The sequence below is a fragment of the Tiliqua scincoides genome, chromosome 1, assembly GCF_035046505.1.
Source record: "Tiliqua scincoides isolate rTilSci1 chromosome 1, rTilSci1.hap2, whole genome shotgun sequence".
In the NCBI taxonomy this organism is placed as follows: Eukaryota; Metazoa; Chordata; class Lepidosauria; order Squamata; family Scincidae; genus Tiliqua; species Tiliqua scincoides.
Window position 1 is genome coordinate 14,612,799 of NC_089821.1, and position 27,694 is coordinate 14,640,492.

At 46.3% G+C, this 27,694-nt stretch overlaps 2 protein-coding genes across 2 annotated transcripts in view; both read left to right on the top strand.

The window, feature by feature from the left end:
- The first annotated feature begins 7,454 nt into the window (after positions 1-7,454).
- Positions 7,455-8,770, top strand: LOC136638742 (carbohydrate sulfotransferase 9-like). The gene is made up of 2 exons (XM_066612805.1): positions 7,455-7,530; positions 7,938-8,770. The coding sequence occupies exons 1-2, from the start codon at positions 7,455-7,457 to the stop codon at positions 8,768-8,770; spliced, it is 909 nt and encodes a 302-aa protein (XP_066468902.1).
- Positions 8,771-20,623: 11,853 nt separating this feature from the next.
- The window catches only part of ITPKA (inositol-trisphosphate 3-kinase A), a 69,276-nt gene continuing 62,205 nt past the window's right edge, over positions 20,624-27,694 (top strand). The window contains exon 1 of the mRNA XM_066613258.1: positions 20,624-21,037. Coding sequence (XP_066469355.1) covers positions 20,624-21,037 — 414 coding nt within the window. The remainder of the gene's footprint in view (positions 21,038-27,694) is intronic.

A 27,694-nucleotide genomic window follows, 5' to 3' on the forward strand; every position in this document is an offset into this window, starting at 1 on the left:
GCCACATCCCTCCAGCCCATCACTGATGCAAGCCCCAGTGATTAACTTCCTGCTTGCCCAAGTTACAAGTGGTTCATCCCCCCCCCCCCCCACATTGCTCCTTGGGCAGTTTCCTTAAAGCTGGAAGCTCAGAACTTCTGCACTGCCACTTTAAATAAAACTGGAAGTCTTGCACTTCCAGGTTTGACAAAACCACCTGAGAAGCAGGCAAGGAACGCTGTCTTTTCTACCGTATTGTGGTAGCGGTGGCAGCTGCAGTGTTGGTGTATAGTTATACCGCCCCTCATGCTAAATACACAGTATATAAAGAAATAACAGAAGCAATCTATTTCCATTTTGCATGTGTTGTGCAAGTGGTCAGAGGAAAACCAGAGGAATGTGATGGGTGACCCTAAATGCTATGAGTGCAGGAGTGAAAGTGTCTGGGGACTGAAGGACACTTAAGCTCAGTCTTCCTAGTTCGGAACAGAATAGGCCTTTCCACTCAGACATCAGTGAAATGATCACAATGACACTTCCCCTCCCCAAACTCTATTGAACATGGCTTCAAACTTCAGCACATTGTCAAACTTTAGGCAACTTCCCTGTTCATTCGCCCTCTCAATGCCAAATGCTATTTTTCCAGTGAAACGGTTTTTATCTACCTTTCAAGAGAAGGTGCCACTAACTGTTCTTTGAAGTCCATTAGACACTGTAGATCTGGATGAATGATCTTAGAAGCAGGTATTTGTTTCTCAACTACATCCATTTCCATCAAATCTTCTGGAGGGGCAGCCTGCTTCTGGTGTAGAGTAGAAACTGATGTATCTTGTATGTTTTCAAAGTCTTGCACCAGTTCCTTCAAAGCTGAGATCAAACGCTCCTGTTCTAACAGAGCTAGCTCTGAAAATGACTCTTTCAGCTGAAGTTCAAATGTGGGGTCCAAAAGTTGAGAGTCCATATGCTCAGAGGTTCTTGGCCTGGTAAGGGAAACCTCTGCCCTAACTGTATCGGGATGTCCAACTCCCCGAGATTGGGTAAAAGCAATAATGGGAGGTTCATGATAGACTTTCTTAGGTCGTATTCCAAAACGATATAAAAGAGAAGATAACTTAAAAAGCATTTGAGGTATTATATCCTGGCGAAAAGACAGCAGAATATTTTGCCAATTGGGAGAAGAACTTAACCTAGTCACATTCAGCAGGTCCACTTCATGCAAATCACAGCGTAAAAGACTGCTCAGAGAGGATTTTGCTCTGAATTTTGTATGCCACCTGCCATAATTTAACTGGCTTTGAAAAATGGAGAGGGAGATCTTGCAAGGTTGCAGTCTTCTTCTCATCCTCACTTCAGATGTTGAGGAAACAGCAGGAATGTCACCCCCACAGGGAAACCTGTCCCTCACTGTGAGTGCTTTCAACTGCCTACACAAAGCCTCTAACTTGCAGGCCATAGACTGCTGGCCTCTAAAGATAGTATGCAGAGTTTGTGAAAAAGAGCACATCGTTTACCAAACAAGGCTTTCAGTTCCTTGAGACCTATCAATTCCAAATTGTCTGTATTAGTAGCTACATTGCACGCTGAATTGGATTTCACTGCCCCCTTAAGTACACAGGGGGATAATGGCGTCTCACTCCTTTCTCCAGGATGACTCGATGTTTGACTCCCTTCTTCTATCTCCTCGACCCCCTCTGAAGTTAATTCCACAGTCTTACTCACTTTTACATGATTAAGTGGGCATTCAGATAGCAGCAGCTGTTTAGAAACCTTGAGGCTGCGTTTCTTTTTCAGGACGGTTTCCCCGGAGGCAGCTGGGCTGGTTCTCTGTCGCTTGCTTCGTTTCTTCATACCAACAGATAAACACTGATTTCTTATCCCCACCAAGGACATTTGCAAACCAAAGCACTTGGCTTTTGATTTCTGCAGGACTAGAAATGCAAGTACTGTACAGTAATCTATCTGTTCCACTCCTGTTCTGCTAGACTTCCTGCTTATATGTCCTACATCCCAACCTTTTTGGGATCTGCAAATTTATAGATTCCTTATACCTGCCAGCTGTGAGTAGAATAATTACGAGTTCCTGATCATTCAAGAACACAAGGTTTTATTCACCCAGAAAATGTTGTTAAGGTTTCAGATGAGAGTTGGTATCCCAAATGTCTGCAATAGTCCCAGTTATAACTGGAGTCCTGAATGATATCATCTTAGAACAGCCAGCTTCATTTTTCCAGAGAGGCATTCCTACATCTTAAGATGCTACAGCTCTAATTAACCCAGTCCCTCCTATCTTCCATTCCATTCTCTTTCTGTCCTTTATAATTCAGAAGTTTCTAGTGGTCTCTGCCTGCCTGTAGCCTCCTCAATTGTTCTCTTTACACCAATGGCACAAGATGTTGTGTGAATCACTTAACACCTCACCCAGTGGCATCACTCCCTTGATGGATCTCCTTCTATGCAGAGAGCGGGGCAATGACCCATGTGGTGGGTGTGGTGATGTGCCATTGCCCTACCTTGATGGTTTTTTTGGCTATACCTTTTGCTAGAACATAAATATTTCAATGTGGGTTTTTTTTCACTGCATTCTTCTGTAAATTCTGCATCAAATGGTATTATGCCTAATAACTGCAGTTTTAGTTATTTTGATCACTAGTACACGTCATCTCCCTGTGTGCATTAGCCGGTGTGGCCCACACCCCCTTAGCAACGCCACAAACCTCACGCCCCATCAGGTCAAGGTTACATGAGGCCTAATGCAAGTTTGATGGCTTCATCTATGTTGGATATGTTAGAGCAGAGGTTCACAACTGGGTGTGACAATGCCCTGGGCCATGGTGACAGGCCCCTCGGCCTGGGCCCTGGTCTCCCAGGGCATCAAGAACTGTGGGCCAGCCTAGTTGTTCAGCAGCATGAGTGCGGCAGATCACAGAGCAGAGGCTCTGCTCCATGAGCTGAGGGCCACATGTGCTTCATTTGGGGCCACCCACCATCGGTGGAGGGGGGTATTATGGCAATTTTAAATGCGTTTGTTCAAGTGTGAACCTGGAAGTAAGTGCTGATGGGTCATTGGCACTTTCTTTCATGTTTGGCAATTGGCAGTTGCAGTAGCAGGAGGTTGACAGTCCAGTACAGGAAGAGCTATGTTAGAGCCTATTATAGTCCTTTAATCAAATTGCAGGCATGCTGATTAGCCTTTGCCGTAGAGCAGGGGTGCCCAAAGCTTTTGGCAGGAGGGCCACATCAGCTCTCTGACACTGTGTTGGGGGCCAGTTAATTAAAATTAACTAATTAAATAATAATAATTTAAAAAGAATTAATTTACATTTAAAATTTGAAGAAATTTACATAAGTTTACATAAATGAATATATTAAAGATGAACTTATATGAATGAATGAAGGTCTTGCAATAGCTCAAGGCCTATAAAAGGTCTTGCACAAAGCAAGGCTGGCCTTTCCTTTGCTGCTGCTACTGTATCACAGAAATGAAACAGCAAGCACTTGAGGGAGTCCTCATCCCACAGCTCACGCAAGAGGTCAAACAGTCGCCCTCACGCTGAGAGCAGTTGCGTCAGGCCAGTGTGGGCTCCAACAAATCTCCAGAGGGCCAGAGGCTCATTGGAAACTGGGGGCTCCCTGAGGGCCGCATTGAGCAGCCTCAAGGGCCACATGTGGCCCCAGGGCCGGGGTTTGGGCACCCCTGCCTTAGAGCAGAGCTCATTCCCAGTATCAGAGTCCAAGTTTGTCACAATACTTAAGAAGAGTAAAATCATTGTGGCTCCCTAGAACACACTTGTCATTTTCATTCCCGATCCTCTGAAATTCTTCTAATCTGTCTTGGTGTGATACTTTTGCAACTCTGAGTATAAAATACCTTACTCTGTTTTTGTTTTTTGGTCTTAAGGTGATAACATTTAGCTTGTTGTGAAGACATTATGAAAAGCCTGTGTCAAAAGCTGTTCGTTTTGCTTTCTGTTGGTGGTTTGCTTTGGATTTGTCTTCAGATATCATCCAACTGGCAGGTGAAAATGATAGGTAAGACAGAAAGACAATATCTTATGGGCAAAAGCTAATATGATTAAAATGCTATGGAGATGAGAGAAAACAATCTCATTCATTCATTCATCATTTGACTTGTGATTGCCTTTCTCCCCAAAGGGCGCCTAAGGTGGTTAACAATAATCAAATGTATAATACAAAAAATGATAAAATACAGATGAAACTGTAAAAACTATAAAATAGACCAGGGGTGCCCAAACCCCGGCCCTGGGGCCACTTGCGGCCCTTGAGGACTCCCAATGTGGCCGTCAGGGAGCCCCCAGTCTCCAATGAGCCTCTGGCCCTCTGGAGATTTGTTGGAGCCCGCACTGACACGACACAACTGCTCTCAGCGTGAGGGCAACTGTTTGACCTCTTGTGTGAGCTGGGGGATGAGGGCTCCCTCCACTGCTTGCTGTTTCACGTCTGTGATGTAGTAGCGGCAGCAGCAGCAAAGGAAAGGTCAGCCTTGCTTTGTGCCAGGCCTTTTATAGGTCTTGAGCTATTGCAAGACCTTCATTCATTCAAATAAGTTCATCTGCATTATATTCATTTATGTAAACTTATGTAAATTTCTTCAAATTTTAAATGTAAATTAATTCTTTTTTCCCCCAGCTCCTGAAACAGTGTCAGAGAGATGATGTGGTCCTCTTGCCAAAAACTTTGGACACCCCTGAAATAGGCAGTAAAAAACAGACAATATAAAACAAAGCAGCTAGCAGGAAAAACCATGAATGTCAATAAAAAACATTAAATAAACTCTTAAAAGCAGCTATTATAGGGCCTCAAGGGCTTTCCTAAATGAAAATGTCTTCAGGACTCATTGGAAAGTTAACAAAGAGGAAGCTGTCTTCAGCTCAAAGGGGAAGGAATTCCATAACTCAGGTGCTTGGATTTAGCAGCAGTGGAGGAAAGCAGTTTTAGTTTTTCACAGATTTCTGTGTTTACCAAAAGTTAGAAATGCAGAAAATGGTGTTACAGGTTTTTATTCAAAATGTGCATTATAATTATATAATTGCTTTAAAAGTGTAGTGGGTAGGTGATGTAGATGGTTGTAGTGTCAGCAGATGCAGCCACAGTCCTTACCCATGCACCCCCCTTAAATAATAAAAAAAACCCTATAAAGATTTTTTTACAAAAATAAGATGTGCACAAAGTGGTGTTACGTGCTTTTATTTTGTTATCATTGTTTTCTCTCACCTCTAGAAGTTTGCTGTTGAAGACATAAAACTGAACCTTAATTGCATTCCCTCACAGCCTAATCTTCCTGTGTGGCAATGCAGTGACACCAGCATGGCGTCTGCTGTATCCCCCAGGAGTTTCAGTCTCTTGCTGCCTTCTCAGGGTAGGGAAACATTTGTTCCCTTCCCTTGGGATAAGCTCATTGCAGGCCACCAGGTCTGTTTGGACCTGCTGGCACAAGTCTGCCTCTACCCATAAAGGCAGGTTGATCCAGAAAGTGGGTGAGGATTCAATGCCACTACTGCTGAACCCACCCCCTTACCAGCTCCAATTTGCCCCCCCCCCCACTCTGCCCACTCCCCATCCCATTCCACCCACTTCCCACCTTCCTCCCACCTCCAGCATAGTCTTACCTGTGACAGCAGGCGTCTCTGGTCCATTCCCATTCGGATCCAACTGCTTGCTGCTTCTGGTGGCAGCCGTCCTTACTCTCTGGTGTGATGCATTTGCTGGAAAGCATGTTACACCATCAGAACATGCCATTTTCCTTCAGGTTTCACCCAGAACATTTTTCTTGTTGCCTTTCATTTCATTTGTTTTGTATTCTGCTGTTGGCACACATCTCCTGGACATGCCGGTTTTCTCCTCTTGGATGCCCATTTTTCTAAAACAGGGCTGAGTTTGCACAACTGCAGCTCTGTGCTCAAGGCATATGGCAATCACTTTGATACAGTGCTCTGGAAGAGCCTGTGGGGAAAGCTTCAGAAAAAATAATGAATTAGCTAAGTCAGGGCAGTCCAACTTTGGACAGGTGGGGGGCACATGACCTTTTCAATACCCCTGCCTGGGCTGACCCAGAAGTAATTGGCGGTGACATGATTACTTTGTTTGGCAGGCTCATTTGGAATCATTTAGCAGGCACAGAACAGAGGCAGGGCTGAGGCAGGGCTTTTCTATCTCCCCCTCTGCACTGTTCCAGCTTCTCCTTCTCCAAAGGAGAAGTTGGAACATCACAGCAAGGAGACCAAAAAGCCACCAGCATGTTGCCTTTGCACTCATCAGCTGGAGTAGAGTGAGGCATGCTGGGGGAGCTCTTGTGAGGCCAGCTGACTAGCCTTGCAAGAGCTGTCTTCCCCAGAATGTCCCTACACCATTCCAGCTGACGAGTGAAGGCTCTCCACAGCCTTCCAAGCAGTGCAGCCTGGACCTGGGGGAATGGGGAGGGGAATGCTGCCACCTGACAGACGCCAGAAGTGGGCTGCATGCAGCCTGCGGGCCACATGTTGGACCACCATGAGCTAGATTCTAGCACCGAGGGACACCTCTGTACTTTCCACTAAAAGAAACTAAAAAAGAAATGACTAAGTGTCTACGGCGGACTGGTACAGGACTGGCCCAAGACCTCCTGCCACCTGAATTGGCTGGGCAAATTTCAGCCTCCTGACTTGGTGGCCACAGTTCTCACTCCTTGAATTTGAATACGAAGAAAGGAATGCTGCCATTGCTCTAGCCCAGTGTTCTTCAACCTTAGGGCTGGGACACCAGTGGGGTCTTGAATCCTCCATTGTGGGGTTGTAGCAAAGGTTGAAGACCACTGGACTAGAGCACCACCAGGTAAAGGGGGAGTCATCTGGTGTCAGTGCTGCCATTAGGCCTCTGTATTTCATACAGAATACAATGAAACAAACCGCATTGTAATATCTCTATTCTATCAAAAGCTATAGCCAAAAAACCAGCAGGGTGGGGCAATTGTGCAACACCATGCCCACCACCTGGGGCATTGCCCTGCCCACTGCATTCCATCATGGGAATGACATGCTCTCGTACCAGGTGACACAAAACCTAGTGATGCCACTGCAGGTAACAAAGTACAATGGTCCCCTGGTATCTACAGGGAATCCATTCCAGGACCCTCTCCCTTCCCATGTGAATACTGAAATCCGTGGACGCTGTAGTCCACAGGGGCAGGGTCATGATACCACAATTACTCACATTAGGGCTGCATCAGGCCCTCTGGAGGCTGCACCAGACCTGTGGCCCACTCCATAGATCTCTTCGCTTCCTCAGGAGGCCTTGAGAACATGACTGGAAGCCACTTTCGGTTTGTGTCCTCAAATTCCTGTCGCATTTGAAGGGTGTTCTGAGGCATAGGAGGCCCGTGGAGTGGGCCACAGGCCTCCTCACACCTCAGAACACCTCCTAAATGGGACTGGAAGTGGCTTCCAGTTGCATCCTGGAGGCCCTCTGAGGCATGAGCAACCATGGGTGGTGGAATCCGTGGATGCCAAGCCTGCGAATATGAGGGCCAATTGTACATGTTTGTGAACTGTGGGCAAAGTATTTTTCCTTTAAAACCATTTTTTTCCTGCCTCTGCTCCTGGTTTATTCTCTCTGCAGCAATCAAGTGGGGGATGGGGGGTTTCTTCAGAAAAAAGGGCCTTCTGCTTTATAATGCTGCTTGACTTAAACACCAAGGGCCCCCCTTTCCATCACTGTTTGTCTCTGGGTGGCCCTGACTACATTCATAGCATGCAAGTGCTGAGTTACTGTTATAGAGATAGATGATGGTGATGGTCAAGTCATTTTCTTGTACTCCAAATTTATCGTTCAGATCCTGAAAAAGACTGGCAATTATTATCGACATTAATCCAGCACCTACAAATTACTGAATCTAAAACAAAAGCCAAAAGGCTCATCATGTCATCCAAACTGTAACTATCCCATGCTCCATATTTTTCTTGCAGATCCTGAAAGAGACTGGTTGGAAAGGCAAAGTGTCCGTAGAAGGACCTTAAATGCTACCTGCCTGAATGACAGTCTTTCACATTCAGTGTGGAAACTGGAGGAGGAGGTTGCCAGGCAGCTATTTGTAGTGAAGAGTCACAGGTTGATCTACTGTGAAGTGCCCAAGGTGGGCTGCTCCAACTGGAAGAGGATCATTCTCCTCCTCATGCTCAACCTGAGCAGGGACGCTTCTGAAGTGGACGGAAACATTGTCCACCGTTCAAATCATCTGAAGAAATTGAGTTCATACCCTTTGGAACAGCAAGCTGAACTTCTGAACAGTTACACCAAGGTGATGTTCACCAGGCACCCTCTAGAACGACTGGTCTCTGCATACAGGGACAAGCTCCTGCACTCTGAACCCTATTACAGTGGCACAGTCGCAAATGAGATCAGGCACTTGTTCAGGAGGAACAAAACTTCCACTGAGAAAGTGACTTTCCAAGAGTTTGTAAGCTTTGTTGTGTCAAGGCAAAACAAGTATACGGACATTCACTGGAAGCCACAGTTTGCGCTCTGCGATCCCTGCAATATTCACTATGACATCCTGGGGAAGTACGAGACGCTAGAGCAAGATGCGGAACGTGTTCTCAGGCAAATTGGAGCTCCAGGTGGCCTCCATTATCCAAATATAAAGACACACAGTTCTGAGAAACGGACCAACTCGAATATCACCTGGACGTACCTCAGGAAACTGAACCGGGGCCAAATGCAGAAGCTCAAGGAGCGCTACCAGATGGATTTCTCTTTGTTCAACTATTCCGTCGACTTTAAAAATGAAGTTTTATCTTAAGGTTCCATCATATTTCCCTTCCACGTCTTATGTACACCCTCTTTTCCAAACACGTGTGCAGTTCAAACTCACTTCATTTTGGGGGCAGAGTTAACACTCAGTAAAGTAGTAGGGAACCTTGGAGGGCTGGGGGGGGGGATGACGGACGACGACGACTGCTAAATAGATGTGTTTTCCAAGGACCTCAACAATGAGGTACTCTTTGTTACCAAGAAGAAGGAATGAAGGCAGAGAGCTTGAATGGGTCAGTCTCTTGAAACAGCAGTTTCAGAAATATTTCCCCGATTGCTCTGAGCTGAATCACATCATATCCTGGACGCCATTTTTGGAGACGATTCGGACAGCTGAGGACTCCCCCCCCCCAAGGCCTAGATAAAACATGAAAGCGAACAAAGCCTTTAACTGTGAGTAACCAGTTCATTAAAAGGCTATAAAAAGAACTGCAATCAAGAGGTTGGAAGGAGGGAAAGACAACTTTAAGATTATTTACGTTGGCTTGCAGCCACTCAGAGGGGGAAAAGAACGAATGTGGATTTAAAAAGCCCCTGCTGGAGCAGTTTTTTCCCCTTCTTATTTGTAACAAAAAAAAAAGGGTGCAGGAACTCACAGCTTGTTAATCTTTTATTTATTTATCCCGTGCATGTCTACTCAGAAGTAAGCCCCATTATAGCCAATGGGGCTTACTCGCAGGAAAGTGTGGATAGGATTGTAGCCTGAGAGCCCAAGCCTATGCATGCCTACTCAGAAGGAAGTCCCATTATATTAAATGGGGCTTACTCCCAAGGAAGTGTGGACAGGATTGTAGCCTGAGTTCCCTTGGAATTAGACTGCCAACTTTTTCTACCAGCTCTTACTCCAGTGGTGTTTATCAGCAGGGTAAGCTTCAGCAGCTGGATTTCTGCATATCAACCTGCTGCTAAAGCTTTGCACACTAGCAGCAGGTTGGTTTTGCTGGCTAGTTCACAGTGGCAACTGGTTGACCAGTAAGTGTGGGGCACTGGGGCTTCAGGCTGTGATCCTACCCACACTTTCCTGGGAGTAAGCCCCATTGACTCTAATGGGACTTACTTCTGAGTAGACACGCCTAGGATGGGGCTCTAAGGCTGCAATCCTATCCTCACTTTCCTGGGAGTAAGCCCCATTGACTATAATAGGCCTTACTTCTGAGTAGACATGCATAGGGTTGGGCTCTGAGGCTGCAATCCTACCCATACTTTCCTGGGAGTAAGCCCCATTGACTATAATGGGCCTTACTTCTGAGTAGACATGCATAGGGTTGGGCTCTGAGGCTGTAATCCTACCCACACTTTCCTGGGAGTAAGCCCCATTGATTAATGGGACTTACTTCTGAGTAGACATGCCTAGGACTTGGCTGGCAACTGATGCAGGAGGCAGAGACACTTATGGGAGAGGCTGAGCTGGCAGGATGAGTCCCTCTGAAGCCTACCCTCCTCTCACCTGCTCGCTGCTCATGGCTGCACGGAGGCTGAGTCCCTATGCTGAGTATAATGGAAAGGGGGGTGAAAGTGGCACGGGGTGGGTGAGCGGGATCCACTGCGGGACTGTCTCAGGAGCAGCTGTGTTGAGGGAAGTCCCGTTGCCCAGCAACCGTTTCTGACTCATAAAGTGCCGTGATTGGCTCACCCTGCCTTGCCTCCCTCAACCCAGAGCCTAATCTCAACCACCCAGCTGCCAGCAAGCCCCAGGGCTCTGATTGGCTGAGAGAAGAAATGCGCTTGTCCATGAGAAGCACCGCCCTCCATGGAATTGTGAGTACCTTGTGGGGGGAGCATTGCAGGGCAGACTACAAACCTCCTCTTTCTCCTTGTAGTCCTGCTTGGTCTTGATTGCTGCAGGCAGTAGATTGTAGTCCTGTCTAAAAGGTGCCAGAATGCTGTTCCAGTGTGTTCTATTAGCAAAAAAGCCCTGATTAAAAGTATACTAACTTAATTTGCCAGTGTTATTAACTTGAAGTGGATTACTGACCCACCCCTTTTGGATATGAAAACTTAAAGACTATCTTTGACAAGAAGGGATGCAAGACAATAAGAATTGGATGACTCTTTAACTGTGGGAATCAGCTTGATTTGATACTGATAAGAATGATATCAAAAAATTTAAAGGATGTTAGCAAAAGCCAGACCTCATTAATGGAGATGTTGCAAGAATTCAGAAACGAACTGAAGCAAGAGGTTGGAAAACTATCTGAACAAATGAGGCAAATAAACTCCTCCCTGACAAACAGACAAACAAAGAAAAATATGAAGGGGATGGATAAAAGAATGGACCAAATGTCAGATGAAACTAAAGAATTGGAGATTTTTGTAATGAAACAGGAGATGGAAAAAGCAGCATTTATTATTAGAACTCAGAATTTTCAGGGAGAAAAAAGAGGGAACTCTCAGAGAAAGAGAGCATGTCCTTTCATGAAGAAGAAGAATCTTTGGATTAAATTCAAAAATAATAAAATGGAGAAAACGGAAGAAGAAAAGAGAGGGATCAAGAAATATAAGGGAATTAAGAGGAAGAAGAAGGAGTGGAAGGAGCAGTGGGAGGAAAAGAAGGAAAATATCAACAAGACAGAGAACAAAGAAAATACTAAGACAGGAAGGGAAAATGGCTGAATAACAAGTGGAAATTTTTTGTAGATATTAATGGATTGAATTCTCCTCAGAAGTGAGGAGTATTCCATTAATTATGTCAAATTAAGTAGATGTAAATGAAAACAAAGTTGGAACACAAATATTAAGATAATTAAAGTGATATCTTCTAAAGAGAATTTATATAAATAGTTTTATAGATGGTATTTAATACCAGAGGAAGTAGCAAACATGTACCCTGGATCATCAAATAACTGTTAGATATGCAAAGAGAATGAGGGAATTCTTTATTATATGTGGTAGTTATGTGGAAAGTAAAGAAATATTGGAAAATGATATATATTGTTACAAGAGATATTGAATTGTGTAGTACCATTCAAACCGGAAATATTCCTTTTAAATGTGATATCAGAAATTGAAGACCACTATAAGAAACATTTTATTGTACATATCGGTATAGCAGCAAGAATATTCTATGTGCAAAATTTGAAGCCTTTTTATGATTGGATAAATAATTTTAGTTAAACAATAGTGATTGTTTAGTTAAATCATTAATTAGTATAATGACAAATAGGATAATTTTTGTATCAATGATTATTTTTTTTCAGTTGTTGTTGATTTCTTTTTTGGATTAAGACATGTTGTAATCTATGGCCAATATCCTCATGTGTAATCTATGTAGTCCCAGGTTTAACTCATTTTCCTTACCTGTATCTGTAATAAATAAATTTTGTGCAGAAAAAAAACAACTCACTTCATCTTGGTTTCAGAGCCAAGCAGGTTGTGCAAAAGGGGTGAGGTCCTGCTGACTCCCAGGAAGGAAAGGCTTCTCTGTGGTTGATTACATTGGGGTGCTAAAGTTCAGATAAGGATAACCAGCAGGAACAAAGCCCGACCTGAATTTAAATTACAATTGCCCAACTGGATTCAGACTCTGGGCCAAGAAGTCTCCCAACCTGAGCCTGAGGTGACACACCTCCCAATACTGCCATGTTCAGAAGAACCCAATCAGGCCCAGGAAGCTAAAGGAAGCTCAGGCTGCATAACTAAAGGAAAGATCCAAACTGCTTTGTTTTGCCAAAAGTTTCTTTGTTTCCTTTGTAAAAAAAAATCCTATAATTTCTCAGGAGGGAGGTGTGTGGGGGGGAGGGGGGAGGGAGGAGGATCCGCGGCGTTGGTGTGCAAGGCTGCGCACCCTACATGAATGCCTTTCTCTTACCACCGACCTTTTGGTCGGTGGTAAAGTGAGTAGCCCCATTGCGGGGCTGCTTACCTTACTAGGGGGAAGGGGTTGAATGTCCCCTTCTCCTGAGGCACCGCCTGCGGTAGTGTGGGAGGCGCTGGATTCAGCGGCAGCTCTCCTCGGTGCCGCCAATCCTGGGTGTCTCGGGCAGCTTAGGATTGGGCTGTAAGGGTGCAATCCTAACCAACTTTCCAGCAGTGACCTAGCTGCAATGCAGCCCGGAGGTAACAAACATGCCCTTACCTTTGAGAGGCCTCCTTGACTGCCTCCACTGCATTGGCACGGCTATGTCAGTGCTGGAAAGTTGGTTAGGATTGCACCCTAAGTATCATATCTTAAACAGTCTATTGGTTGTTTCTAAAATACTTTCTCAAATTACTCTAGGAAAAAAAAGTTTTTTTTTCTTTTCCTCTAAGTATCAATTATTTATCAATCCTTTATTTTCAACGAAGATTTTATCTCGGTATCAGTTATCTACTCATTGAATCCATAATTCATTAGAACCAGGGCTTTTTTTCTAATGGAACTGGGGGGGGGGGGAGAGGCGTTCCTGCACCTTTTTGCAGGAGCCCCTCCACTTCGGAGGCATTCCAGGAGGGGGGGCGAAACAGAGGCATTTGCTGGGTGGCTGCAGGGGGGGTGCAGGGTGGGTGGTTGCCTGGCCCCTGCCTGACTGCACAACAACCCCCTCCTGCCCCCATCTCCAAGCTCTCGCCTGAGCCCAGCCCGCCTCCCCTCCCCTCCCCCTGCACTCTGCTTCCCCCGTGCAGCTTCCAAGCCAGTGGAGGGCAGGGGGGGGACATGTGCCGATGCCGAGGAGGAGGATGGACAGCCAGTCAGCCAGCCAGGGAGATGGGCTGCGGCACCCACGGAATGCCCAGGTACTGGCTTGGTGGAGGAGGAGGGGAAGGAAACTGGCTGGTGCAGCTCCCATGCCAATCTGCAGCAGGAGCCTAGGCGTGTCTACTCAGAAGTAAGTCTCATTGTGCTCAATGGGGCTTGCTCCTGGGAAAGTGTCATAGCCTTGCAGCCTGAGTAGACAGGCAGAGGAAGAGCTCTGAGGCTGCAGTCCTCTCCACACTTTCCTAGGAGGAAGCCCCACTGCCTCTAGTGGGACTGACTTCTGAGTAGACAGCCATAGGCTTTGGCTATGATGCTGCAGTCCTCTCCACACTTTCCTGGGAGGAAGCCCCATTGACTCTAATGGGACTGACTTCTGAGTAGACAGGCACAGGATTGGGCCCTGAGGCTGCCATCCTTTCCACAGTAAGCCCCATTCACTAAAGTGGACTTCTGAGTAGACATGCATAGGATTGGGCTCTTAGGCTGCAATCCTAGGCACTTTCCTGGGAGTAAGCTCCATTGACTAGAATGACACTTACTTCAGAGTAGACATACCTAGGATTGGGCTCTCAATCCTGGTAGAGATATATATCTGCACCCGTTTTCACATGCTAAGGGCAGGTGAAAAGGGATTCTATGTGTATACAACGTGCTGTCCAGCCTTGCCAGAGATCTTCCTCATCCTTCCCCCACAAGCATGCCCTCTGCCAGCCAGCGTTTGCAGCTCCTCTCCAGCAATGCACAGCAGCTGCTCAGGGCAGCAAAGAACATACAATTGCATGCCAAGCGCCTTCCCAAAGACACAGAGTATTCTGATACCTGAATTAAACCATATTTAATAGCTTGTTTGCAAATGTAGCTGTTTCTATGTGCACCTAAGGACCCCCCTCATGTAAAAATTCCTTTTTTGTTCTTACTCCCACAGTTGCTTACTCCCATAGAACTCATGTAAGCCATTTTTTGTAATCCATTCACTGCTTCCAATCCTCGAAGTAGTGCCACACTACATACTACACGCTACAAGTGCACCTGTACAGTATTTTTTCCCCACGTGTAGAAAAAGTAGCTAGGGGGAAGGGGATGTGGAGATTGACAGCCCAATCCTATGCATGTCTACTCAGAAGTAAGTTCATCTTTAAGGGGGAAGCACATAAAAAATATTTTATTTCTCCAATAAAAAATGGTTTAAAAATAAATAAATAAAAGATTAACAAGTTGTGAGTTCCTACACTTTTTTTTTTTTTTTAACAAAAAAAGCTCTGATTAGAACAATATTCCTCTCCACACATTCATGGAAGTCCATGAATGGTTTCTAACTGTCCATAAAAGTCTTTACTGACTTCTCTTAAAGAAAAATCATAAGTTTATCCATTTCAGCTAAGTTCAATATCTTTACCCACCATTCTTCAATTGAAGGTATCTCTGGAACCTTCCAATACTTAGCATACAGTATTCTTGCTGCAGTTGTTATATATAAAATGTATCAATCTTTCTGAATCCAATTGTCGAATATTCCCAATAGAAAAACTTCTGGTTTCATTTGCAGATTTACTTGGAATATCAATTGCATTTGCTGGTGTATAAAAGTCCAATGTTTGTTCAATTTGGTACATGTCCACAACATATGATGAAACAATCCTTGTTTTTTACATTTCCAGTCTCTATTAGGTGTATTGTCATACATTTTTGCTGATTTAGCAGGTGTCAGATACCAGTTTGTATCAGTTGTACATTTTTGCTGATTTAGCAGGTGTCATATACCAGTTTGTATACCAGTACATCAGTTTGTAAAAATTCTCTTTAAGATTTAATGTAAATTTCAATCTTTTTGACCACAAACTTTCCCACTGCTGCCTTAATATCTCATGACCAACATTTCTAGCCCATTGTATCATACATTCCTTAACCCAGTGGTTCTCACTCTTTTAGCACCAGTACCCACTTTTTGAATGAGAATATGTCAGGATGTGATATCATGACCAGAAGTGACATCATCAAGCAGGGAAAGTTTTTACAATTCTAGGCAGCAATCCTACCCACACGTACCCAAGAGTAAGTCCCATTTACTATCATTGTTAAAAGCATATACAGAGTTGCCTGTTGAAAGTACAGATCTGTAAAACTTTCCCCAATATAGTCACTTGCCATGGTAGCATTGTAGTGGAATCACAGAAGATCTGGCGAGGAGGTAGATGTGGTATCAGCAGTGGCCCCTTTAAGGGTAAGGCCTGGGCATCCAGCAGAGTGTGCTGCACAGCTGCAGCCACTTGAAGGCAATAGGGCCCTCAGAGATATAAGAGCACCTGAGGCAGGCAGGATTTGTGGGTTGCAGAAGGAGCAAAGCTTGAGGAAGGGCAGACTGGATTAATGGACTGAGGAATTGATGGCTAATGGACTGATGTGTGAATGGAAGCTGCTAGAGCAGAAGCTATCAGAGACACTAAGACTGGTGTTTGGCTGCTGTGCCCAAGACCTGCTGAGGACCAAGGGGCTACTGTGGTGGTGGGAGGCTGCTGGCAGGAAGGAGGACCGATGTAGGTTAAACAGGTGAGCTACCCTGGTGGTGGGGTCCAGCAGTACTGCAGGGCAGAACCAGGGTCATTTTTGAGGAAAGAAGGGGAGTTAATTAACTAAAAGTGGACATAATTCTCCAGGTGGAGTGTGGACTGGGAATCTGGCAGAACAAACATCAAGTCTAATGTATTAAAAATTAAATACTAAAATGAATGGGGACCCTCCTGAAATCAGCTCATGACCCACCTAGTGGGTCCCAACCCACAGTTTGAGAACACTGCCTTAACCTGTTCCTCTTCTGTCTCATATTTTAACAATTACTTATACACTTTAGTAATAGCTCATTTTTCTTCTAAACACTTGCTAATAGAGATATACAGTCTTCAAAGCCATATATTTTCTTGCCCTTTTTGTATCTCTCCAAAAGCTGTATACACTGAAAACACTGGCAACTAGTGCTGCAATCCTATCTACACTTACCTGGGAGTAAGCCCCATTGATTTTTTTTTGGACCTAGGTCTGAGTAGACATGCATAGGATTAGACTCTAAATCACCGTATTGGGTGACACAAACCCTAGTGATGCCACTGCCTGGAAATCATTACACTTGCTCTCCTAATTAACCTTACACTGTCACTTTTCATTTTTGTTCCAAACATATGATCTTCCAAACATTCAGCTGCCTTTGGACCTGCAATTCTAAATATTGACTGAAATGAATGCAGATTACTTGTGGGATTTTAATTAGGACTGGGAAGTAAGGTGGCTGCCTGAGCAGAGTTTTCTTTATTTTTCACATTTTATACCACCCTGGCTTCACAACATCAATGTTATCTTCTATTTGTGCATTCATGCACTTGAATTAGCACATTCTGTATGTGTATTTCCTTGCAGATTGGCAAATTGAATCAAATATACCCCTGAAGTGGTTTTGTTTTCTCCAAAATCTGGTTCTTCATGTTGCCACACAATGTAAGAAAGGGGGGAAAGGGTTTGGAAGTTTCCTACTATCTGCTTCAAATTAGGAGCAGAAACTTCTTTTGCCAAGATTTTCTGCAAAAGCCATTTAAGGGGCAGGATAGCTTGGCATATAACATCTTACTGCCTTATGCTCCTGGCAGAGCATTTCATTTAATTTTTTTTGCTTTTTGTCAGTCAATGGATGAGGGATCCATTGAATGTTTCTAGGTAAGAATTTCCATACCAGTGGGGCTACAGCCAAGAAGGCTCTGTCCCTGGCACCTGTTAAATGGATAATTGCAGGCCAGAGAGCAGGACCACACTGGCAGACCTCAGTGATCACCAGACCAGTAGATATGGAAGTAGGTGGTCTTTAAGTTGCTTGATCCTAGGTTATAAACAACTGGAAGAGTTAAAACCAGCACTTTGAATGGAGTTCAGAATCTGAGAGGTGGAGTAGATGCAACAGGGCCACACTGCCTGTATCTCTCCTGCCAGAGGTAATCCAGTAAGGCAAAACATAGCCAGTCTTGAATGGATTATATTGATTGAAATGGATCTAAGTAATAGGTCTCATCCTGGCTTACCTGGAATTGGGTGGCCACTACCAGTTGCAGGATCTAACTTGCAAACAAAGTTAGAGACTATGATATGTTACTTTCTGTTCTTAATGTCAGTCACTAGAGGGCAATCTTAGATAGTCTCTAAGTGATTTTTGTCTAAAAGAGTGAGGGCAGTGTGCATAAAATAATTTTTGAAAATTGGGACTGGATGAGCGAAGGGCCAACTGCCACAAGAGGGCGCACTCAGCCAGGCCGCCCCCTCATCCCCAGTAGCTGTGGCACAGGTTGACCAGAGATTCCTGCTGCCCCTGTTTTGCCCAGCCCCACAGTATCTCCCAGAGACCCTCTCTAGGGAAACACTCATCTCTAGGAAACACTCAACTACTTTTCCTCCTGCTGTCCAAGGGAGAGAATCTTCCACCAAAGCTTCTTCCCCCACTTGCAGATGAGAAAAGTGAGAGGAGCTGCTGTTTGCCACTTGCTGGTATACCTGGAAAAGGAGGGGGGAACAGGGGTCCATGGGAAGCCCAGTCTAAAGTTTTGCCTCAGGGTCACCTGAAGTCTGGTTCTGACATTGAACAATGGCCTGGACCCAAAAAGCAGGAGCAGAAGCTGAAGAAAATGATCATGTGGTTCTGTGAACTATGACACAAGCACTCATGGAAGGCACCTAGCAGGGTCCAGCCACAATGTATGGAGGGAGGATGATGATGACAACACACTGTTGCATGAGCTACATAGGATATAAGGAAGCTTGCTTTGTTGGAGGAGGAGGATTGATGTGTTTTGCAGAGACAACAATAGTGTTCTGCTACTGGCTCCTCCAGGCACCTGTCTATTGCAAATGGGGAACTCTCCCCAGAGACCCTTGTGATGATACAGGAGGCATCTGGGGGAAAGCATCCATTTGCAGATGGGAGATAGGGGAGAGGAGGCAATGATGAAATGACTTTTGGCCCTGAGAGCTTTTCCATCATCACAAATGCTGTGGGTACAAAGGTTCAGGGTGGAGCCCTTCACAGCTGCCTGAGGGCCAAATCCTATCCAATTTTCCAATGCAGGTGGCCAATGGGGCGTGCACTGCATTCTGTGGTGGGGAGGCAGTCACAGAGGCTTACTTTAGGTCTGCATTGCGGCTACACTGTTGCTGGAAAGTTGGATAGGATTGGGCCCTGACAGTGCTAAACTCTGTCACTGGTCTTTAGCAGAGAGAGAACCATGTTTGTAAGGAACAATTTTTGTGGGTGACTCCCACATGCTTACTTCTTGAAAAGATGAACATGCTTACTTCTTGAAAAGCACTATATAAATATTTATAATATGAATACCATCTTCTCTCCCATTCATCTACTGTGATTTCTCAGCCCTTTGCACCAGTGTAAATATGGTGGCATGGGGTGGGATCTGAGTAGGTGGCCTTGCACAATGCACATCTTGAACTGTAGATTTTGCAGGATAAGGTAGGCACCATTGCAGCACCGAACTGCCATTTAAATGTTTAAGGAAGTAGGGGATAATTGGCAATATGAAACAGATAATCACAATTTAGAAGCAGAAAGACAGGCAAGTGATTTACCAAATGAACATCAGGTGGGACTAGGAAGTATTCAGCAGTAAAGTGATCTGAATGAAACTCAATTAAATATGAAAACTAATCAAGAGATGCATAGATTCAGCCACTTACTGAAAGTGCACCTGACCTGTCAGCACAGGACTAAGGAAATCACAGCCCTGATACGCTCTTTAATGGGGGGGGGGGAAATGCTACCTGCAATGTACAGCAGAGTTATGGAAGTCAAATGGTTTCTGTTCTAGCAACACTTCAGACAGCCTGATTAAGTGCTTCAACATTATAAGGCTCTTGCAATCATGCAGACAAAATAATGTAAATTTGGATCCTTCCCATGTCTGTACTGATTTCTACAAGCTGCAGGAGTTCCTGCCTGCCCAATTCAAGTAGACATTCAAGGGCAGCCCAATCCTGCCTAAGTTCCTCCATGCCGATGCAATGGTGCCTGTGCAGGCTACACTGTGCCCCATGGGGGAATGAGCAGGTGGGAGCTCTCCTTGGGGTAAGGGGAGACCCCCCCCACCCAGGATGACCAGACATCCTCCCCAGGACATGTCCTTTTTTTTAGCCTCGTCACCTGGAAAAGAAGTTAAATGTCCTCTTTTCCCTGTGAGCAGGCAGCGCAGAACCTTCTTTCAATTAATAAATTATATGTAATATAGATTTAAGTTTAATAATAAGTAATATAAAATTAATCACATGAAATCCATATACCTGAGTGTTTGTAGCTTTTTTTAATCTCAAGTCCTACATTTTTCTTGGATGTCCTACATTTTGGAGTATTTTGTCTTCTTTTGCAGTTATGACATCTGGTCACACTGCCCCCATCGCATGTTCCTGAAATCTATGCATGTCTGCTCAGAAGTCAGTCCCTTTATAATCAGTGGGGCTTACTCCCAGGTAAGTGTGGATAGGAATGCACTCTCAGAGCCCCATCCTATGCCTGTCTACTCAGAAGCTAGTACCATTATAGTCAGTGGGGTTTCCTCTCAGGTAAGTGCATAGGATTGCAGCCTTAGAGGCAAGCCTATGCCTGCCTACTCAGAAGCCAGTCCCTTTATAGTCAGTGGGGCTTACTCCCAGGTAAGTGTGCACTCTCGGAGCCCCATCCTATGCCTGCCTACTCAGAAGCCAGCCCCATTCTGGTCAGTGGGGCTTACTCCCAGGTCAGCGTGCATAGGACCGCAGCCTTAGAGGCAAGCCTGTGCCTGCCTACTCAGAAGCCAGTTCCTTTACAGTCAGTGCGGCTTGCTCCCAGGTAAAGCCCAGCAGGGGGCGTGGGCGGAGCGGGGCGGGGCGGGGCGGGGCGGACGCCTGCGACTCCTCCCGGGGGCGGCGCTGGGGGCAGCGTGGAGCAGCCAGCCAGCCAGCCAGGCGGAGGCGCTGGGCGAGGCGCGGCGCGGGATGAGTCAGAGGCGCGGGCCGGGGTCTGCCTGAGGCAGGGCTGGCCATGCGGCGGCGCGGTCGCAGGCAGCCCGCAGGCTCTCGCTCGGCGCCGGGGAGGGAGGCGGCGCGCAGCCCCGCTCCCCGCGGCCGCCCGCCCGCCAGCGCAGCGGCTCCATGGACGGCACTAGCGGCGGCGGCGGCGCGGAGCGCGGCCGGGGCCGGCGGCTGAGCGTGGGGGAACTGCGCTCGCTCTTCGAGGCGCGCTGCGCCGCCGCCGCGGCTGCCCCGCAGGCACCCGGGAAGAGCCGCCGGCCGCGGAACGGGGTGCTGCCGCCCGTCATCCCGCGCCTGACGGTCACCCCCGAGGAGGACGGCCCCGCCGAGCGCAGCCCGGTCGGGCGGCGGCAGCAGGAGGGCGCCTGGCTGAGCGCGGACGGCGCGCTGCCCCCGCGCCGCCTCTCCACCTCCTCGCTCTCGTCCACGGGCTCGTCCTCCCTCTTCGAGGACTCCGAGGACGACCTGCTCAGCGACTCCGAGGGCAGGAGCCAGGGCATCGTCCACCTCGAGCACGCCGAGGACTCGCACCAGGTACGCTCCGCCCAGGCGCGCGCGCGGTGGGGGCAGGTGAGCCGGGTGAGGCTGAGCCTCCCCAGCAGGGAACTTGTGGCAGGTGAGGGCAGAGCCTCTCCACCGGAGCGCATGGGTTGTGGGTGCCTCACAGGGCGGCCGGCGGTGCTTTTCGAAGGACTCCGGTGGGGAGGCTCTGCACTCCCCTGCTTCCCCACCCTCCGCACCTACCTGCCACCTGGAGGCAGGGGAAGAGTTAAAATCAACCCGCTGGTGCTCAGCTGTGCGTGTTTCTCACTTGGCTTCTGCAGCCAGAGTGGCCCCTTCCCAGCACAGGGGCAGATCCAGAGTTTGTGTGTGGTGGTCATCCATGAGCACTCCCTTCACTCCAGAGTCCAGGTCAATTAGGCAGCTAGACCTGGGCTCCAGCCCGGACTTGGAGCCCAGATCTACCTGCAGGGTAGACCTGGGCTCCCGGCTGAGCTTATGGCCTCTGTGACTGTTTGCTGGGCAGGTAAACCTGGGCTGTCACCTGGACATGAGGCACAGATCTACCTGCCAGGAAGACCTAGGCTCCTGTTCCAACTTGACTCTTACCTGGACATGGAACCTAGATGAACCTGCTGGGTAGACCTGGGCTCCCATTCCAACTTGGGTCCCGCCTGAACATGGAGCCCAGATCTACCTGCAACTTATGCAAGACCAGCAACTAACAGATATACCTACAAAGGTATCACTAGAGTGGAGCCTGAGGAGTATCTGCCCCAGGTGCTATGCCAGAGAGGGGTGCCACAATGTGCAAGGCAGTCACTTCTGGGTTTTCCATGGAGGAGGATGTGCTGGCACATTCACATCCACAGTTCGTTCTGCTGTGGAGGCTCCCTGAAAGGGGAGGGCAAAGCCACCAGCACCTCTTCCTCCAGGGAGAACCCAGAAGTGACTTCACAATGTTATGTGACATCACTGACCTGGGCACCAGGGCTTCTAGCTCCCAAAGGGAAACCTCCGCTGGAGAAGGAATAGAGCTGCGCGAAGCCGCCAGCACCTTCTTTTCTGGGGACAACCTGGAAGTGACATTACAATGTCATGTGACTTGTGGCATTACTTTCTTTGGCTCATGGGCTTCTAGTTACACCTCCCTATGCCTTTTAAGTAATGTTATATAGAGATTATGTTTGATTTTTCCACGTGGATTTTTCCTGTCTGAACATGGAGTTTCCCAGTACTGTATGTACCATTGCAGCCACTTTCCTGAATATGTCCACACAGGGAAAATCCTTGGAAGCCTAATGCAACTAAGTATGCAAAGGGTTCTAAGTTGATTCCTAGACAGAAATGCCTTCTGGGAAGGATTTTTTTGGTGAGTTATGAAGTGGCACTAATATGGCTTATTTCTCCGGCGTCTGCCTGAAGTGAGTATGGTCTGGTGTTGTGTGTTTAGAGACAGTTGACATAGTCTGAAAACACTCTGTGTGGTGAGGCAGTTGTGTGGGCAGCTCCTGCTGTTCATGCAGTGGAATGTGACAATATCTGTGTGTATGAATCAGTGTCTTGAATTTTTGCAGTCCCCCTTCTGCTCCCATTTTTTAAATGACCAGATCACTGTGTGCAGACTAAAAGTTAATCACTGGTCTCTGCTTTTTAACTTCAGCTGGAAGAAGAGCTTTGTGAGGCTCAGAAGTGTTTCTGTTCTGTTGTTTCACTATCAGAAATTGCTAACTTATTATGTTTCTTGTCTAGTTCAGGGGTAAGCCAATAATCTGTTCTTAATACTGATCAGGTAATAGATTGTCATTATTGATGTAGTGCTATCCAGGTATATGGCAGGTTACAAGGAATGACAGGGTGGGCCCCTGCTCCAAGCTGCTTACAATCTGCATACTGACACAAGGTGTAAACAGCTGAGGAAGGCAAGGGAATAGAGACAAGGGCTAACAGGGAATGCCAATTGTTTCACTTACATATACTTTAACTTAGTTACAGAAGGGAATGTAGAAAGCAACTCTAGTAGATCTTAGGTGCCTTACAAATAAGTTAAAAATAGTGTAGAAGAAACTGGTCAACCGTGGAGTGATTTATCACACTCACTGTATTACTTTCCAGCTGTCTGTGGTTTAGAGATGCTGTTAATCTAGAATTGTCAGTACTATGTATTATGCATTGTTTTACTTGCCAGTATTCATGTGAAAACTTAAGGAATGGTCTAGATCAGGGTTGTCCAAACATTTTGGCAGGAGGGCCACATCATCTCTCTGACACTGTGTTGGGGTCTGGGGGAAAAATAATTAATTTACATTTAAAATTTGAATAAATTTACATAAATGAATTTATTAGTGATGGAACTTATATGAACGAATGAAGGTGTTGCAGTAGCTCAAGACCTATAAAAGGCCTTGCACAAAGCAAGGCTAGCCTTTCCTTCTCTGCCACTGCTGCATCACAGATGTGAAACAGCAAGTAGTGGAGAGAGCCCTTGTCCCACAGCTCAGGTGAGAGGTTGAACAGTTGTCCTCTTGCTGATAGCAGATGTATCGGGTCAGCATGGGCTCCAGCAAGTCTCTGGAGGGCCAGAGGCTCATTGGAGACTGGGGGCTCCCTGAGGGCTTGTTTGGGAACCCCTGAGGGCTGCAAGTGGCCCCCAGACTGGGTTTTGGGCACCCTTGGTCTAGATCAGGGGTCGGCAACCTTAAACATTCAAAGAGCCATTTGGACCTGTTTTCTGGAGAAAAGAAAACCTCAGGAGCCACAAAACCCTTTTGACATCTAAAATGTAGATAACACTGCATATATAGTGTTTTTTTTTTACCTTTATGCTATGTATAAAAAAACTGTAGTGTGTAGCATTTTTGAAATGAATGAACTGCTACAGAGAAAACAATATGTAACATATTTTAATGTTACAAGATCACCATAATCTTAAATTTAGAATTTCATATAAAAAACGAAAGAGCTAAAATAAAATACATTTAAATTAAATACTAATTTATTTTCCCAGGGCCTGCCCTAGCCAATTTGGTGCTATAGGCAAGACTTGGGCTGGTGCCCTCCCTAGCAGAAAATCCTGACCAACAGTAAATAGTCATCTTTGTGTCTTTTCCACAGTAATGTAAAAGAGGTACAATGAAATAAAAAATCTAATGACTAGTATTTTTCAATACAATAAAGAGATTTATAGTTATTACTCCCCCTTGTAGGTCCCAATTTATAATGCACTCCCCTCTTGTATATGCAACTTTTATAATGCGCTCCCCTCTTACAGGTCCCATTTTTATAATGTAGCTCCTTCTTGTAGCTCCCTTGTAGGTGCTGGGGCACCTTCCTTATGAGGAAAGGCTATGGCGTTTGGGCCTCTTCAGCCTAGAAAAGAGGCGCCTGAGGGGGGACATGATTGAGACATACAAAATTATGCAGGGGATGGACAGAGTGGATAGGGAGATGCTCTTTACACTCTCACATAACACCAAAACCAGGGGACATCCTCTACCTGTCTCCTCAGAAGTCAGTCCCAGAAGAGTGAACGGGGCTTCCTCCCAGGGAAGTGTGGACAGGCTCCTCTGCCTGTCTACTCAGAAGTCAGCCCCAGTAGAGTGAACGGGGCTTCCTCCCAGGGAAGTGTGGACAGGAATGCAGCTCACCTGGCTCCTTCCTGCCCATTGCCTCAGCAGCGCTGCATCTCCCGTGCTTCTCTGACCAGCCTCTCCTCTTCCGTTCAGCCCCCTGCCCGCTGCAGGGCGAAGGAAGGAAGAGCGCAGGGAAGAGGTGCCCGGCTGTCCCCCCTGCACCTGATCGCAGTGGGGCGGGAAGAGCAGGTCCAGGAGAGCGCAGCTGCCCCTGCCTGCCTGCCGAGGAAGGGGCTGCTGTGCGCGGGGGGGGGGCGCTTTGCAGGGAAGGAGCTGCAGCTTTGCAGGGAGGAGCCGCGCCCCGCATTCACCAGCAGCCACCCGCAGCACATCGCTGGCTGGTTGGAGGCCAAGGGGAAGGGCGCCCCACTTCCAGCCCCCACTGGGGAGCCACATCAGAGGACTGAAAGAGCCGCATGCGGCTCTGAAAACACAGGTTGCCGACCCCAGGTCTAGATGGTCTCTTGAGTCCTGTAATGCTTAGGCAGGGTAGGTGTGCTGTGTGCAACCGTTGCGTAGTTGTACTGTTTAAGTGTGAAGTCTTGTGCTGAGTGCACAATTTGGAATCCTGAAAATGTCAACTTTCGTTTTCTTTTTAAAGGGCAACTTTCTAGCCTTTTAGGTCAAAAGAGGAAGAAAATTTGCATATATCTATACTATAATAGCTTACACTGTGTTATCAAAAATTGACCCCTGGTTGCAGGTGTCTGTCTCATTGCTCTTTGTTCTTTTTTTTAACCAAACTAAACAGCAAATGAAATAGGAATAGGCAAAAACAAACAAACAAAAAACTTCACAAACAGGCTTTCGGTTGTTTGGGTGAAATCTCAGAAAGCAGGATGGGAGGGAAGGTCTAACAGGATTCCTAGTGATCGAAAGTGGTCTGGCTTGTTATGTTTTTATTTCTCTCTGACCCCCTACTACAGGGCAGATACATTTTATAAGGGGGTACAAAGTGTTTGGGGGAGGCTGCTTCCCAAAGGGGGAAGGAATGAAGCAGCAAGGGAGGGTGATGACAAGAATGGGCAAAACAGGGGTTGCAAGGGGGTAAAACGAGGCAGGGGGAGAAATATTTGGAGGCCAGATCTACTGGGCTTCTCACTGCAGAGTCCAAGTCTACCTGCCCATGCAGTAATATGGAAAAACCAAATGCATTCCCAAGTCTCTCTAAAATCTCCTAAATATAGAAAATTAGCATCATTATATTTAGGCTCACAGAATGGAGAGTCTATGTATTTAGGCTAGAATGGAACCTGTTCTTTGCACCAAAACATACTTCTGCAGCAGCTATAGTCCTGCAGCTGTGTCCCCGAGCTCCTGTACACTCCTTCACAGCAAGCGGATCTACACATCTATACTTTCCTTCACAGCAAGCAGATCTAGAGCTACTGTAGTAGGCCAGTTTCTTCTAAATTTGATACTGTACTAAGGAGTGTCATGTCTGTATTCCTCACCCCATATGGTTTGCAGGACCAGGTGCTACCATGCCCACAGTAGTGCCCCCAGCATCCCACATGGGCAGTGAGTCTGGGTGAGATTGGAAAATGAAAGATCCCAGGAAATTACTGGTCCCCCTCCTTTGGATCTTGGGCCTCCTTTTTGACCCTGGGATTTGGTACAAATTACCACCTTAACCTCTCCTCATGGGCCCTGCCCTACTATGATTAGCAAAAGCAGGATGAAGTATGAGAAAAGCAGTTGGGTCAGTGACAATTTGTATAACATATTTGTCTTTCACAGAATCAGTCCTGTTTCTCTTGCGTGTGCAAATGCAGTATGAGAGCTAGACAATCATAGATAGTGTTGGCAGCAATTCCATTTATAAATACAAAACGCCTTTCAGCTGCTACAATCTCAGATTTGCTGGTGATTAGCAGTAATTACCCAATACGCACATTTTGTTTTGCTGTGCTAGTATACAGTACACCCAAGGAAGGTTGGGAGTGATCAAATGGGGGGGGGGGCTGTTGTGTGAATTGGCCTTTCATTCATGATCTTAAGCATACATTCTCAAAATTCTTCCTAATTCTCAATTCCGTTTATTTCAGTAATGCTTACTTCCAAATAAATTTGCTTATTTTTGAGACTGGTGCTCTGATCCTGAGCATTTTTAAAAAATAAGTTCCTCTGAGTTCAATAAAACTAGATTCATTAAGGTTCAGTAAGACTGCAGCCTTAGGCACATTTGGCTGGAGGCAAGCCCTGTAGGAATAAAAGGGTCTGCCCCCAAATAAATGTTCATGGGACTGTGGGCAAGGCTGAATCTCCAAAATCTATGAGCAGGGGTGTCAAGCTTGTTGCATACAGGGGGCCAAATAACATTCATGGTGCCTGCTGAGGGCTGTAAGTGATGTCATTAGGCAAGAAGTGATGTCATTTTACAAAAATAAGAACTTTTTTCCTCCCAGGAACTCATTAGATACAAATAACAGAAGAGAAAATATGCAAATCATGATGCTTTCAAGATATTTTCAAAATATTCTACCAAATGCATCACTTTGCAGTACAACAGCTGAGAGGTGTTCTGCAAAATGACATGGGGGGGAGGGTGTGCGGGTGGTGCTGCTGAAAATGGCAGCCTGCATGATAATTGGGTTCTCTTAGCACCACCCCTTCAGCAGCAGCCCTTCTGATAAGGTGTTACTTTGCAGCTCAGCAGCTGTGATGCTGGAAGAGCCTGATTATCACACTGGATAAAAAGAGCTGGCCGGCTTTATGTTTGACACCCAGTTGAGAATATTGTATTGCTTTTCTAGAAGGGGCAGCACCTCTGGTCAGTGGTCTAGCTAGAGGGGGTGCAGAGCACTAAATTTTGCAGGTAGCCTCACTGTAGCATGCAAGCAGCCCCTCCCCTTCGGAGCCATTCCAGGCGGTGGGAGCAAAACAGAGGCATTCATGTGGAAAGAAGAGTATGTTCAAACTTGAGGCTCACTGATGTAACCATGGAACTCAAGCTAGTGATGAGCAGTTTTGCATGGAAGTGTTTACTCTTCCACACATCCTGTGAATAAATAAGAGGGGAATAAGGCTGCAATCCTATCCACACTTACCTGGGAGT

Coding starts and splice junctions, on each gene's coding strand:
- LOC136638742 (XM_066612805.1), top strand. CDS start 7,455: ATGGGTGGTGGAATCCGTGGATGCCAAGCCTGCGAATATGAGGGCCAA. Junction 7,531..7,937: donor GTTTGTGAACTGTGGGCAAA/GTATTTTTCCTT, acceptor TTTTTCTTGCAG/ATCCTGAAAGAGACTGGTTG.